The sequence below is a fragment of the Brassica oleracea genome, chromosome C3 (assembly GCF_000695525.1).
Source record: "Brassica oleracea var. oleracea cultivar TO1000 chromosome C3, BOL, whole genome shotgun sequence".
Taxonomy (NCBI): Eukaryota; Viridiplantae; Streptophyta; class Magnoliopsida; order Brassicales; family Brassicaceae; genus Brassica; species Brassica oleracea.
The window spans coordinates 60,594,479-60,610,898 of NC_027750.1; the positions used below are offsets into that span (position 1 = coordinate 60,594,479).

General features: G+C 34.9%; 1 protein-coding gene across 1 annotated transcript; it reads right to left on the bottom strand.

Annotated features, from left to right (window-relative positions):
* Nucleotides 1-218: 218 nt before the first annotated feature.
* LOC106334045 (probable indole-3-pyruvate monooxygenase YUCCA1) lies at nucleotides 219-2,049 on the bottom strand. Its single transcript, XM_013772408.1, has 4 exons — nucleotides 1,414-2,049; nucleotides 1,090-1,338; nucleotides 526-648; nucleotides 219-443 (listed from the first exon to the last, which is right to left on the bottom strand). Exons 1-4 carry the CDS (start codon nucleotides 2,047-2,049, stop codon nucleotides 219-221), a joined length of 1,233 nt encoding a protein of 410 aa, XP_013627862.1.
* Between the last annotated feature and the right edge of the window lie 14,371 nt (nucleotides 2,050-16,420).

The window sequence follows — 16,420 nt, forward strand, 5'->3', positions numbered from 1 at the left end:
AACTCATCTAAAACTCATTAAAATTAAATCATTTTAAACTGAATACACACTTTTAAGTTTTAACCGTTCCTAGAGTACAGTATTTTGTTTTAGCAATTTTAAATGACAGTCAAAACGTTATTAACTAATCTAGATAACCGCATCTATACAAGTTTATTTCTTCAATTTACAACATGCAAAATTAGGTAGTGATTTGTTTTTCGTTTTCAAAACACAAATTAGGATTTAGAGATAATAACAAAACGAGAGCTGCACAAATTCTTGGTGGCCCCCTTTATATCTCTCCACTGGTCAGCTATTTCGCCAGCAATCTTAACCGCGTCAGACGCCGTTCCAAGGAGTCCTCTCCTCGTAAACCCAACAGTGTACAACCCTTTCCCTCCTCTCCAGCTGTTTGGAAACGGCGTTTTCGGCATCCCTTCCTTCGTGAAAAAATCACTTCCCTAATTGAATAAAGGGAGGCATTGTTTATGATTGTTTCTAAATAATTTTTAGATGAGTGGGAATTATAGATGTTAAGCTTACCTGAAGCCAAGTAGGCACGTTACTTTTGTAACCAGTGGCAAATATGATAGAGTCAAATTCCTTTTCTTGACCATCCATAAACTTTGCTCCCTTTTTTGTAATTTCCTTTACACCTTCCATTATCTGCATTTTAATAGTAATAAAACGATTAGCTCGACCTCAGAAACAAAATTGATGTAATCATGACAACGTAAAAACGATTCACGGAAGCATATACAGAAAATAGTACAACAAAACAAAAACTAACTTTTTCTGAAGAAGAAGAAAACTTTTTCAACAAAACAAACAAAGATTCTTTTTTTTTTTTTTTGCTAAATCAAACAAAGATTCTTTAGAACATTAAAACATCTGTAGTTTCCACATTAACACATTTCTTTTAGAAAGTGAGCTAACTCACTATTATTTCGTGGGCACTGCAGAGTTATAAATAAATAACTAAAAGGTTACTTACTCAGGGCCTCAGGCCACGCAAAACTATCACGATTAAAATAAAACAGAAGTAAAATCTTCAGAAGGAAGTCTTATTTCAATAAATTAAATAAAGGCAGATGTGGTTAAACCCACCTGAATCTTGCCAGATCTGATGAGAGTCATAGCTCCGACGTCAAGAACCGGAGTTTTTCCGGTGACATTCTTTAGCTCAAGCGGACCGGTTTTTGGTCTGCGTAGACCTAACCGGTCGGTGTTTCCAAACGACAGATTAGCCATCAGTAACAAGAACTTATCAACAAACCTCAATGGTAAACATTTGAGAAGTGTCATCCCAATTCCAAATGTTGACAGCCCAAGTATCTCCCTTGGCAACACATGAACCTACATTAAAAAGTACTAACATTAATAATTCATGTATTATACCAAAATGAAAGTAAATATGTTTTGATCACTTACTGTGTTTCGGACAACAAGATGAGGAGAAGCGTTATGTCGAACAAGATCCAAACTAATCTCCATGCCGGAGTTTCCACATCCGACAACTAAAACTTTCTGTTGTCGGAACTCTTCACCGCTTTTGTATTCACTTGCGTGAATAATTCTCCCACCGGAGAACTTCACTATCCCCGGAACCTCCGGGGCGTAAGCGTCTGCGTTCTCACCGCTCGCAACGACAAGCCATTTGGAGAGATACTCTGCGCCACTTAGAGTCTTTACTCTCCATAAACCGGAGGAGGAATCGTAAGAAGCGTTTTGGACGTTCTCATTGAACCTAGGGACGATGCCAAAATGCGAAGCGTATGACTCAAGGTAGTCCAAGAACTCGTTTTTAGAAGGGTATTTTGGGAAGTTTTCAGGGAAGTCCAAGAGTGGTAATCTACAATAGTGTTTAGGGAGATGGAGTTTGAGTCGGTCGTAGGTTTTGGATTTCCATAGAGATGCTATTGAATCGGAACGTTCTAGGATCAAAGAGGGGACTCCACGGCTAGAGAGACATGCAGACGTTGCAAGACCGGAAGGACCGGCTCCAATGATGATGGGACCGTGTACGAGGATAATCTGTTTGGTTTGGTGGCAAGAATGAGAGTCCATTGTTGTATGGAGAGGAGAGGATGGTATTGATATAAGCTTTTGAAGAGTGGAGGAGACTAAAAGAGAGTGATATATGTTTTACTTTTTGAGAAATGTTCTTTTGAGTGAGAGAATGAATATGGAATTTATAGAGGGAAGTTGCAGTTGGGGGGACCTTCTAAGATTCTCTCAGTGACGTTCTCTTTACGTATTGCGAACATAGTACATTTGTTTTTTTAGATATATCTAAAGTGTAAGAGCACCTCCAATGGTAACACCATTGAGTACTTAATAAAAGTTAATTATTATTATTATTATTTTTTTGAATAGTTAAGGACTCTAATCACAAATGTTGCTCCAATGGTGTTATCCGTTATGGAATCCTTAGGAAAAAATTAATAAATTTGTAAAACAATAAAATTTAAAATTTTTATTTATTGAATGACAAAATGTAAACATACAACAATTAAACATTTCCATTATTACCAAACTTGTTCCAAATATTTTGAATCAAATTATATTTCAATTGTTCATGTGTATGTGGTTCACGAACTTGACTACGTATTTCAAGCATAGTACGTAGATATGAAGGCTTGCGAGTATATGACATATCCACCTCTGAACTTCTACTCGAGTCTCCTTCTTCAAACTCTGATATATCACACAGAGAGTATCCATTGCGTTCATTTTCTACTATCATATTGTGCAGTATGATACATGTTCGCATAACCATCCCTATTTGTGTCTTGTCCCACAAAATAGCCGGGTTTTTCACTATTGCAAATCGAGTTTGCAATACTCCAAAAGCACGCTCCACATCTTTTCGGGTTGATTCTTGTACTTTAGCAAATAACTGTGCTTCAGGACTTTGAGGGTTTGAGATAGATTGGATAAATGTTGACCGTCTTGGATATATGCCGTCTGTGAGGTAGTACGGCAAACCATACTGGTGTCCGTTGACCACGCACTGTACCCTTGGAGCTCGATTTTGTAAAATGTCATCAAAAACAGGAGATCGATCGATGACGTTAATATCGTTTAAGGTACCTGGAGGACCAAAAAAAGCGTGTCATATCCAAAGATCTGGTGAAGCTACAGCCTCCAAGACAATTGTTGGCTTTCCTGATCCACGTGTGTGCTGTCCTTTCCAAGCGGTTGGGCAATTTTTCCACTCCCAATGCATACAGTCGATGCTTCCTATCATCTCTGGAAAACCGCGTATCTCTCCAATATCGAGCAGTCGTTGAAGATCCTCTGGAATGGGTCTTCGTAGATACTCATCTCCAAATAACTGTATTACGCCTTCTGTGAAATTGGTTAAACATGAAAGTGCTGTGCTTTCACCAGGTCGGAGATATTCGTCAACGGCGTCAGCCGCACAGCCATAAGCAAGCATACGAAGAGCTGCCGTACACTTTTGTAGTGGAGATAGACCTAATATTCCGACAACATCTCTTCTTTGTTAAAAGAATGGAAAAGTTTCTGAGAGGCGATCGACAATACGCATGAATACTGGCCTGTTCATGCGGGAACGGCGTCTGAATAAATGAGGCAGAAATGTCAGATTTTCACTGAAGTAGTCATTCCATAGACGGGTATGGCCCTCTTCGTCGATTGATTGTGCAGTCGCCAAATATTGCGACTGTTTTACGATCTTTTCACGACAGTTTTGTTATTAATGCGTGTCAGTCGCAAATCAGTTGCTAATATGCGACTAAGTAAATCAGTCGCAGAACAGTCGCTATAATTAATGACTAATTAGCGACTATTTACTGTGGTCGGAATCTATAGTCGCAAAATAGTCATTAAAATAGCGACTGTTCTGCGACTACTTACTCTATACCCTAAATTTAAGAATATGTTTGAGGTATAGCGACTGTTTTGCGACTACAGTTACCGAACATAGTAAATAGTCGCAGTTTAGTCGCTAATTACCTAAAATCTGTTTTTAGCATCTATACCCTAAACCCCAGATTTAAATCTACATATAAAAATATGATCTTAATATTTTTAATCTTATTATCTAAACTAAACTTAAACTTAAAATATTTTTTCAAAATGATATAATAATAAAATAATCATGAATATAAACTTCATATATACCTTATGTCATAAACACTAAACTAAAAATTAATCTCCAAATATTATAAATAAATATTTAATCTTTAAAATTAAATTTTCAATAATTAACCTCAAATATTAAATCTATAACTAGTATACACAAAACCCTTAACCTAAACGTAAACCCTATATTCCAAATTTAAAACTAAACTCCTCTAACATTTTCAAAGCTAAACACCAAATATTAAACATATACATTTTACAGATTTGTCTTATAAATTTTTTTGTCTCAAAACTTAAACTCCAAATCTTCAATATAAAACTATAAACTTAATCTTTCAAAATTTTATCTCAAATCATATACTTGTTTTCAAAATTTAATCTAAGTCCTATACCATAACCTTATATCCTTTAATTAACTATAAACACTAAACTTTATATTTTTAAAGTCTAAACCTTAAATCATAAAAATAAATTGTTTGCTTTAACCTTTCTAAAACTTCGCTGTAACATTTCCTACATACATTTTCTTTAAAAGAAATTGTCCTCCATATAATATTAAACTAAAACAAAATAAACTTTAGTTAATAATCCCTCTCCTCTTTTCTTATTGGTTGAACAAAGCATCACACGGATCACCTTTATAACCATCCGATGCGTGTTTCTTCATCCCTTCCCTCACACGTGTCTTCATCTCATCTCCTCGTCTTTATCTCTTTTTTCTTCTTTCTTTGTCTCACGAGAATTCACAATCTCTTTCACTCTCATCTCTCTCATCATCTCTGATATCTTCCTCTGTATCTAACTCATCATTCTTCTTCGCTGACAAACCGACGACCTTACGGAGAAGCTCATGAAGCCCACGACAGCGACGACGACAGCCTACTCTCCGCCTCATCTCCTCCAATGCCTCCCTCCTCGTGACGTTTCTATTCCTCTTCTCTGCTCCATGACACGTCCTCTCCTCCTCTGCTCGATCACGCCCCCTCTCCTCGTCTGCTCCGTAATGGCTCCTCACGTCCGCGAAGTTCCTTGCTCGCGTGGCGGCTGAAGAAACAAACGAAGTTTATGTTAGGTTTAGATTTAGGTTTAGTGTTAGCTCCCGTATGCTAATAACAGCGGCTTAGATTTAAGTTTTGATTCATTTTCTTGACCAAATAGTTTTGGTCTTTGATTTAGTTTTTCTTTTTGTATTTATGTAATTATGTATCTGTCTCAGTTTTAATTTAAACCAGTTTAATATATATAAATCATTTTAAATTTTAATAAATTTATTAATTTTAATTTTAATTTTTTTTTTGTTTTTAATTTTTCGTTTTGCGACTAATTAGCAACGGTGATTCTAAAACTGTAGTAGTAAATTAGTCACTAAATATTGCGACCAAATAACGACTACAATCCGTTCTCGCAAATTCAGTCGTAAAATTTGGCGTCTGAACTGCGACGGATTTATGACCAATAACATTAATCGCAAATTAGTCTCAAATCAGTCGTAAAATTGCGACTGATTTACGACTGATAGTTTTTGTGACACGTTGATTTATGACTACATGTATCAGTCACAAATCAGTCGTAACGGTACATTTTACGACTGTTAGCTACTGATTTTGCAGTCGGGAAATGCATGTTTTCTTGTAGTGTTCACGGTTTCGTTCGACATATGCACGTTTCCTCTGTTTCTTTGTTTGGTTCTTTACGATGTTGTCGTATGTATCTTCAAAATATTCATCGGCAGCCTCATCCAAAGCCGCAATTAATCTTCGATCGACTTCATCTGCCATATTTGGCAATCTTTCCTTTAAAAAAAAAACTAATTAGGTTTATGGATCATGTTTAGAGTAGGAATAGTTGTAATAAGAAGATGAAGATTGAAGAGGAAAGAATGGAAGAAGAGGAAAAAAAAATAACTAATTAGGTTTATACATCTTTATATATGCATGTTCTCTTCTTCTAGTTAATTATTCGGGGCCAATACCTTTGTAAACTGAAGATTGAAGAGGAAATAATGGAAGAAGATGAACAAAATATTGAGAAGTTAAAAAATCAACTACAAACTGTGGAATAAGAGGAAATAAATTTCATAACATGTTTAGAACATCTCGTGGTTCAAGTTCTGAGTACAAGAAATGCAACACTACACACTGACTTATAAAGACAACTTCGAAATACAAAGCAACAAAGTAACATACAACCCGTGAACCTCTGACTTGGTTCACATGCGCAATACAAAAGCAATAGAAAGCAACAAAGAAACAGACAACCCGTGACCTAAAACCCGCGACTGAACAAGGAAGAGACACCATCTTTTGTCTTCATCTGGCACATGTCTTGTACTTCACCTGAAACAAAGCATATGAGATGAGTAAGTAAAGTAAAAAATAGTTGCAAACTTGTAATGCAAACATAACTAAAGCTAACAAACCATCACTCATGACAACATTTCAGACAACAGTTTCATTTTCAGAGCTAATTCCATCTCAGTGAGTGGCTCCGACTTTGCAAGCAAACTCTCTAGCAAACTTTGCTTTGAGATTTGCTTTTTCATCTCCATCAGTCCTTGTAGCTTGGTTAATTCTTCATCTTTTCCTAAATACTAATTATAAAATTTCAATCCAGAACCTTTAATCGCGACGAGAACAACAAACAAGCGGATCGAAAAGAAGAAAATAGCAAACCCACAAGAAAACCCTAATTCGATTTAAATCCCCAATCCCATTTGCTCAATCCCGAACCTTTAATCGCGACAATAACAACAAACCATCACGTCCAAAAGAAGAAAATAGCAAACCCAGACGAAAACCCTAATTCGATTGAAATCCCCAATCCGATTTCAAACCCTAAATCTATTTAAACCCCACAATCGAACCCTTAAAACTGATGAAATCAACATGCATCAAGCCCAGAAGGAAAAAGAACAGACAGAGAGCTCAGATTTACCTTCGACAATCACGATCGCAAATCGCCTTTCTATCGTCTCTCTATTTTTTTTTTCGGATACTCGAGAAAATGAATTTGGTCGCGTGTTTTTTTCTCTCCCCTCACGAAAGACAACCTAACCCGAGCCAATCACAAAACGCCAGCACATTACGGACTTCGTCCTTCTTCTCCTTAATTAAGGATTCATCCTTAGGTTTATCGTTACTTTTAATGTTTTTTTAATCTTAAAACGCTAAGGATTAACGTTAAGAATTAGCTTAAATCCCGCGTTGTACATTCTCTAACACTAAAAGGAATATTCTTACTTTCTTTAGGAATATGAATAGTGACGGCAAATTGATTAAGTCGAATGTTTCATTTAAAGAGCTACTAGGTGTTTTCCTGCACCATGTGCAGTAAGGAATTTTTTAAATCTAATGTATATTTAAAAATAAATTTATTAAATATTATATATTTTATTATTTTCTTACTAATATTTAATATAGATTTGATATATATTAAATCAATTTGCATAAAACTAATAAAAATTGTATAATTATCAAAATTTAGCCTAAACAAGCCTAAACAATATTTATAAAATAGAAACTAATGATTTTACGGTTAGATATTTAATTTTTAAAAAAATTGTAGAAATTTTTGAAAGCTTTAGTAATACAAATTGTATTATTATACAAAAATAATAACATTTTGAAATTTGAAATGTTATATATGAATATATTTATTTTATAGATGATGTATGAGCTATTACCATATATAAAAAAGTTTACCAAAAAGAAATATCAATATTAAATGTAATATATGAATTATTACCATACTCTAATAAGTTTGCCAAAAATATAAATCATCAATTTCAGTAGCCATGTCATATTTTTTTTGTGAAATTGATTATAGAGAGGACATGTGGCAAAATCACTTCGCAAATATAGTCTAGGGGATAATTAGACGAAAAACCGGTGTTCTAAAAATTAGTTTGGTTTTTAAACGGTAAATCAGTCATAAACAAAACTACTACTCCCTCTGTTTCATTTTAAGTGTCATTTTGATCTTGTGCACACAGATTAAGAAAACAATTAATTTTATATATTTCCTATATAAAAACACAATTACCTATACACCTAACAATATTTCAACCAATAGAAAAATAAATTACTGCATAAAATTAATAAATTGGGAGTATTTATTTTAAAAAAATTGATCTTAGACCATCTCCAACCCACCCCTATTTCTATCTCTGTATTTTCTCATAAAATAGAAAAACTCTATTATAAAGGTGAAAATGCTCCAAAGTATGCATTTATAATAGAGTTCTTCTATTTATAGAGAAAAATATAGAGATATGTTATTTTCACGTCTGAATATAAAAGTAAAAGGTAATTTTCCTCTATATTTTCGTCTAAAATAGATGAACTCTATTATAAAAGCATACATTAGAGTATTTTCAACTCTATAATAGAAATCTCTATTTTAGAAAAAATTTATAGAAGTGTACATTGGAGATGCTCTTAGCGGCACTAGTTGAACATGTGTGTTTGCACTAATATCCTTTCTTTTTATTTCTTTCTTTTTCTTCTTCTTTTTATTTTTTCTCAAAAACAAAAAAAAATCCTTTCTTTTTATTTCACTGAAAGTTATATAGATAGATCGAATACAAACCATAGCTTATAAGAAATTAACAACAAAGGCCGGTGAGTTTAACAACTCCCAGAAACAAAAGCCAGACAAACCCTGGAATCCAAAGCCGGCAAGTTAAAAAACAATCCCCAAAACCAAGATGAAACTACAAGACCAGATTAAGTAAAACAGAAACTAAATCATTGATCAAGCAGCTATACATCCTATGAAGAGAGTTACACAATGAACAGAGAAATAGAAAGAGGAAAGCACCAATGTCGAGCTTTATTGGGGTTGAAAGTGAAACACGGATTTCATTATATTGCTCCGTTCAAACACGTGAGAGGAGACAGGAGATAAACCGAAAGGCGACCAACCCAGGGAGGCGAGGAAGATTACCTGTTTTTACCTTGCACCAACACACTAATCCCTTATATATTATTCGTGAAACATTACGAATTCTTTTTGTAGACACGTATCATCACTAGGATGATTCTTAGAATTATTAGAGAAATATGTTGGTCCATCTAATTATATTATAAGCTTTTTATTAAACTAACCATAAATTCATTATTAATGTCATTTATTATTTTCTTAAATAAATATTACTGAATTGCCTAATGTGGCTAAAGTATATATGACAATTAATGATTTTGAATAATAAAGATCTCATAAAAAAATGTATCTTCTATCAAATTTGTTTAATTTTAAACTATTAAAATAATTTTAAAAAATCACAATAACCATATTATAAAAATTTAGATTTTCCTGTATATGTTATATTTTGAATTCTAAAAAACGACTATAAATTACTAAAACTGTTAAAAGTCTCACATTCAAATTTTGCGATCCATGGTTTAAAATTTTTGTTATGACAAAATACAAATGATTACAAAATCATATAAGTAAAAGTCTAATTTAATTAATCATTAAGATTTAAAATATATATGTATATATATATCATTCTCAATTAAACTATAAACCATATTGAATAAATAAATATTTTAGTTTTAAAATTTACTTTGAATAGTTTTTTTGATAAAAGTTTTGAACTAACATTGATAAATTTTTTAAAATTTATTAATTACTAAAATTATTAATCCCACAATGAAAATTTTGTTATCAGTAATTTAAAGTTTTTGTTATTAAAGATACACATGATAAAAAAACATATGAGTAGAAAACATCATTTAATAGACATTAATATTAAAAATATACTATGTATGTTAATATCATTTAAATTTAATTACATATCATATCAAATTTTTAAAAAAATTGTTTGGATTAATAAAATTGATTTATACATTCGCACCAATTTAATTATATAAAGTATTACTTACTTTTAATTATTCAATATATATTTATTATTTCATAATATGTAAGAACATATACATAAAATAATTTATATATATAATGTTTATCCCGCGCAAGGTGCGGAGTATCCACTAAAACGCATTGTTACCACCTTGTAGTTTTTTATAATACATTATATAAAACAGAGTTATAAATCTGGTAATCTACAAAATAACATAATGGTTCGACCTGCAACCATCATTGTTCGGCCACACGAAGAAGCCTAATTAGATTATTTTTATGTAGTACTGATTTGGTAGAGGCTTTAGTTTTTTTTTTGTTCAGACGCTTAACGTTTTGTTCAGACGCTTAACGTTTTGCTTATGGGGATTTCTTGTTCTTCCACCGGAAAAGAAAATAAACTATCAAAATCTTGGCATTCATATAAATAAAATTCAAATGAAGACAGATTTGCTAACAAACACTGAATGACGAAAATAAACCCACAAAAAAAAAATACTACAAGAAGACATATTTTTAACGAAGGCAATATTCCTTATTAATTCGTCGTAAAACCCCTTTTACGACGAATTAACATCGAAAACCGTTTCGTTGTTAAACGTCTGTCGTAACGGAGGTTTCGTCGTAAAAACGTGGTAACGTTTACGAAGAAAGTTTTCCTCGTAAAACGGAAAGAAACATTTCGTCGTAAACGAGACGTAATATTTCCTTGTAAAGTACTTGTGTTATTTCGATGTAAACTCCATGTAATCTTTACGAGGATTTTACAACACTGCCTATGTAAGCTCCACGTAAACCTTACGATGATGTTACGAGGATTTCGTTGTAAAATCCATGTAAAGTTTACAATGAATTTACATAGTTTCTTACCATTTAATATTATATTTAAAAATATTATTTAATATTCGAAATTTTAAAAATTTTAAATATAAAATGAAATATGAAAATTAAATCATATATTTAAAAACTATTTAAAAGTCATAACATAATATTTAAATTTATAATACAAAAGGAAATAAATAAAAAAGCTACTACATATTATCGAAGTATTCGATGGCGGTGCTCGGTTGAGAACGGTCTGGATAGGCATCTTCGGGATTCCGTATCGGCATCCCGAAAGCTGCTCGCCTCTCATTTAATGCTCTCTTCATAGTCGGATTTCCCACCGCCATCACATCCAACAGATCTTCAAAAGAGTCTAAACGATCCTGCTGGCTATCTATCCGAGCTCTCAAATGAGAGTTCTCTTCATCCCGTCTCGACGCATTGACGAAGTTGCCTTAGCAACTTTGTTAACAGAACCTATGCCCACTATCTGTCCATTTTTTCTAGGAGCCACCTATAAAAACATATTAATATAGTTAAAATTTATTAAATAGTTAAATTTATTTAAATAAAATTATAAAGTTTTACCTCTACGAAGGTCCTGTCGACCTCTTCGGTCGTCAGTTTGACGGGTAATCCATCGGGAGACTGCTGGGTTAATTGCGTCTCCCACTCTTCAACCCGAGAACCCACTGCGTTGAAGAGTTTCTCGGATGCCGGATCCACAAAAATCCCGTCTGATGTGACGTGCGTCATCTTGAATAGATCAGACAGCGAAGGTAAAACTCCCGTCTTCTCATACTACAAAAAAAATTAAATAAAATTAATTAAAGAATTCAAACTAAATATTAGAAACAAACTTACAGCTTCTAGACGGATTCCGGCGTGAGGCTTTTGTCCGGTTCTGTGAACCATGGGAAAATGACCATCTTTGTACTTCGTTCTTCGGGAAGCGGAGCACAAGTTCGCCTTACAGATCGAAGAGGGTAGCTTCCAAAAGGCGATGAGATCATCCCATACATCCTTCGTGAGCTCGGTGGGCTTTCCCTCATAACCGTAGATCTCCCACTTGTCCTTCCAATCGGAGACAGTAATGCAAATGCGGGTCTTTGCCTTTGCAATGAATTCCTGCTTCACCCTGTCGGTGATTTCCAAGGACCAGTGCCACCTTTGCTGAACCAAACAACATTTTAAAAGAATTAAAATAAATATTTAATTAGATGTTAAAAAAAAATTTACCGCAAAACATTTAAACCAAGTCGTCTTAACGTGCTCTAGAGTCTTGCTCCAATTCGGGTAGGCTCCGTCGTAGTAGCCCTTGATCGTCTCCGACACGCTCCGGCCAACATGGTTGTTGGCCCCAAACCTGAAAAGAGAACCTAATTGTTAGAAGAAAATTTTTAAAATTTAATGTACTAAAAAATAATAACTTACCAATAAGTTCCCGGTGGTCTATCGGGATCCAGAACATCCAAGCCCTCTCGTCCAGCCTGGGCGAGCAAATCCTCCACTGTATATCTCGCGTATGGAGCAGATGGAGGCACACACAAATCTGGATGAACTGCACCTGCTGGGACATGCTAAGGTGCAACGGCTGGAGGAGGAGGAGGTGGAGGCATATGAGGTGGAGGCATATGAGGTGCAGGAGGAAGAGGACCCCAAGAAACTCTCTGGGATGTCTGAGAGTCCGGAACTGCCTCGGAAGATGATGGACCGGAAGAAGATGTCCCGGTACCATCATGAAACATCTGAGAGTAAGTAGGTGCTGCTGGCTTTTTTCTAGGACCCATCTAAATTTTATAAAAAAATACAGTTAGTTTTATCAAAAACGACATAATTAAAAAATATTATTCCGATACCTAACTAATCACCTAAACTAATTACCTATACTAACCACTTAAACTAATTACATATAATAACGACTTAAACTAATTACCTACACCTAAAACTAAACAATTTTTTTTAAAAAAAATTAGAGAGAGGGAGAGGTTACCTTAACTTAAGGTAATTACCTATACTAACCACCTAAAACTAAACAATGTTTTTTAAAAAAAAATTAGAGAGAGGGAGAGGTTTCCTTAAGAGGAGTGGAGAGGGATTTGGGAGGAATGAACGAGCAAAGCTCGTTCTGAGGCGTCGCCTATATATAAGAAAAGGCATTCCTCGTTAAGTCGTCGTAAAGTTACGACGAAGTTACCAGGCCCACGTTTTTTCATTTACGACGAAATTACTAGGCCCGCGTTTTTTCATTTATGATGAATTTACCAGGCCCGTGTTTTTAAGATTACGACGAATTTACGTGGACCATGTTTACGACGAATTTACGTTGACCAGGTTACGATGAATTTACCAGGCCCGTGTTTTTGTTTAATTACGACGACTTTACGAGTCTTAACCCTAAACCCCGAAACCAGAAAACCTAAACCCCAAAGTTACTTATCTTGTAACATCATCTCTTTTTCTTTACATCTTCTTCCTCTTTATCCAACTTAAACCATCAACTCCAAATTATTATTATTATTATTTTAAAAAACATATTTTATAAAACAACTTTTTGATACACATACATTAAAATGCGACAATGAAAAAGAAAAACAACATTTATTACATAGATTACATCATTCTGAATCGTTTTCGTTCTCATCAAGATCAATACAATGATCATCGTCGCTTCCATCAAACTCGTCTTCATGTGCTTCTTCTGTCACATCTTCGGGAAGATCTTCATATTGTTGGTTTTCTGGATCGATCATAAGGATTTCATTAAGTTGTTGATCAGGCACATCGACTTCATTGAAAGCGTCTTCTTCTTGCAAAGGTGGTTCTTCTCCAGCAACAATTCGTCCACGAGGTGTAATTTTTATAACAGCTAACCAGTTTATCCCAGAACTGCGAAGGCGAGGGTATGGAAGGAAGCTAACATGCTCCGCTTGAGAAGCTAGGATGAAAGGCTCGAACTTGTTGTATCTTCTCCCAGAATTTACATCCACAACACCAAATTTGTTAACCCGAACACCTCGGTTCACAACGGGGTCGAACCATTCACATTTGAAGAGGACACATTTTAGCTTCAATAACCCCAGAATTTCGACTTCAATAATCTCCTGCAAGATCCCATACAAGTCTGTTTCGCCTTTCACACATATTTCGTAGTTACTTGTTGCCCGATGTCTCCCATACTCGTATGTGTGAAAGGTAGAACCTCGTGTGAAATACATAGGTGATGTGGTGACCTTTGCTACTGGACCTTGGACCAAATCGTGAAACCATACGGGGTAATATGAATCGTCATACTCAACCTACAAAAAGCATCACCGTTAAAATTATCTTATAACATCAATGCTTAAATGAGATATATATATATATATATATATATATATATATATATATATATATATATATATATATATATATATATATATATATATATACCTGTGATTTTAACCACTTGACAAAATGTTTATCTTTCCGTGCGTCAACCTCAGTTGAGGATATTCCTGGTATTGCTTCTTCAACTTGAGATACAAACATGCTGCAAATAAAATGAATGCATTAGAGCATATATAATTAACATTTTTCATATAATTAACATTCATAAGAATATTTACCTCTCAAAGGAACGAATTATTGCATCCTCGCAGTTGAGCAAAATATAAGTGTGGATACTATGCTTATCTTCTTCACATGACCACCATACTTCTTTCAGTTTACCACCAAACCGTCCAATTTGACAGAAAATGTCAGGAACACCATCAACTGCATATGCTCCTCCATCATCTTATCATCTAGAAACTCTTTTTCTCGTACGAACAGTTAGAGCAAAGTAGTATGATGTGAAGTTAGATGTTTCTGTTGTCAAACTCCCAGCAACTATTGAACCTTCGACCTTTGCAAGATTTCTTGCTTTTCCCTTCAAATGTTTCATGGAACGCTCAAACGGATACATCCATCCGTTATGAACAGGCCCACGAAGCAATGCTTCATACGGGAGGTGGAAAACTAGATGCTCCATGACGTCAAAAAATGATGGTGGAAATATCTTCTCCAGATTACACAATATGATCGGAATGTTCTCATGAAGTTGTTCGATAACTTCTTCCTTGAACGTATGTGTGCTAAGATCTCTGAAGAATGCACTGATGGCTGTATATTGCAAAAGCAACCAAATTAATAACATTTCATAAAATATGTACATATATTATAAATAAATATTTACCTGCAATTGTTTCATGTACATTTGTTGGAAGGAGCTCAGCAAAAGCAAATAGAAGTAGTCGTTGCATAAACACATGACAATCATGACTTTTCATTCCTGAGAACTTTTGACCTCGTTCAACACATCTTGACATATTAGTAACATAACCATCAGGGAACTTAACTTCTGATGCAACCCAGTCAAACAAAATTGTTTTGGCTTCTAATGACAACCGAAAGATAGGAACATGAACGTTGCCATTGCTCTTGATATGTAACTCACTTCTTGAGGAAATATCCGGTAAGTCCATCCTTGACTTCTTATTATCTTTTGTCTTCCCATGGACGTTTAGTATTGTATTCATGATGTTGTCAAAAAAGTTCTTCTCAATATGCATCACATCCAGGTTGTGACGTAAAAGGAGATCCTTCTAGTAAGGCAGCTCCCAAAATATACTCTTCTTATGCCAATTATACGCCACACCATACCCATCAAGCATATTTACAGGATCATGCCAGTTTCCTCCACACTTAACTGTTTCCTGAGTTCTGAAATAATCAATGTCCGCTTCGATCTGTTGGCCGGTGAGATATGGAGGAGGACTGTCTCTGACAACTCTTTTGTACCTAAACAATGTCTTATTTCTTCTGTACGGATGATAAATGGGGAGAAAGCGACGATGACAATCAAACCAACAACTCTTCCTACCATTCTTCAGTTGAAAAGCATCTGTCAATCCAAGACAATATGGACAAGATAATCTTCCATGTGTTGTCCAACCAGACAACATCCCATAAGCAGAAAAGTCACTTATCGTCCACAGCAGAACTGCTCGCATTGTAAAATTGTTTTTCAACGAACAATCATACGCCCTCACCCCGTCTGACCACAACTCCTTTAGCTCTTGTTGCAATGCTTGAAGAAAAACATCTAGCGACCGTTTTGGATGCTTCGTCCCAGGGATTAATATGGTTAAGAATATAAATTCTTGTTCCATGCACATTTCCGGCGGCAGATTAAACGGCGTAAGAACGACTGGTCACAAAGAATATTTTCTCCCAGACATTCCGAATGGACTAAATCCATCGGTGCGTAACCCAAGATAGACATTCCGAATATTTCTACTGAAATCTGGGTGCACCTTGTTGAAATGTTTCCACGCTCTTGCATCTGATGGATGAGCGACCTCGCCATCCCTCTGGACATGTTCGGCATGCCACCTCATCGATGCAGCAGTCCTCTCAGATTGATATAACCTTTTCAACCTGTCTGTAATTGGTAGGTGCCACATCCTTTGGTATGGTACCCTATTCCTCCCACGTCCTTGCTGTTTGAATCGTGGTTTCTTGCAGAATCGAAACTCTTCTAGCTTCTCATCATCATTCCAGTAGATCATGCAGTTGTCGATGCAAACATCTATCATTTCCGAAGGCAACCCAAGACTATAAA

What these genes read in the sequence shown, in the direction of transcription:
- LOC106334045 (XM_013772408.1), bottom strand. Translation starts at nt 2,049, where the DNA reads ATGGACTCTCATTCTTGCCACCAAACCAAACAGATTATCCTCGTACAC. An exon ending in TCAGATCTGGCAAGATTCAG is followed by an intron (nt 649 to 1,089) that starts GTGGGTTTAACC and finishes ATTAAAATGCAG; the next exon opens with ATAATGGAAGGTGTAAAGGA. An exon ending in ACGTGCCTACTTGGCTTCAG is followed by an intron (nt 444 to 525) that starts GTAAGCTTAACA and finishes TTATTCAATTAG; the next exon opens with GGAAGTGATTTTTTCACGAA.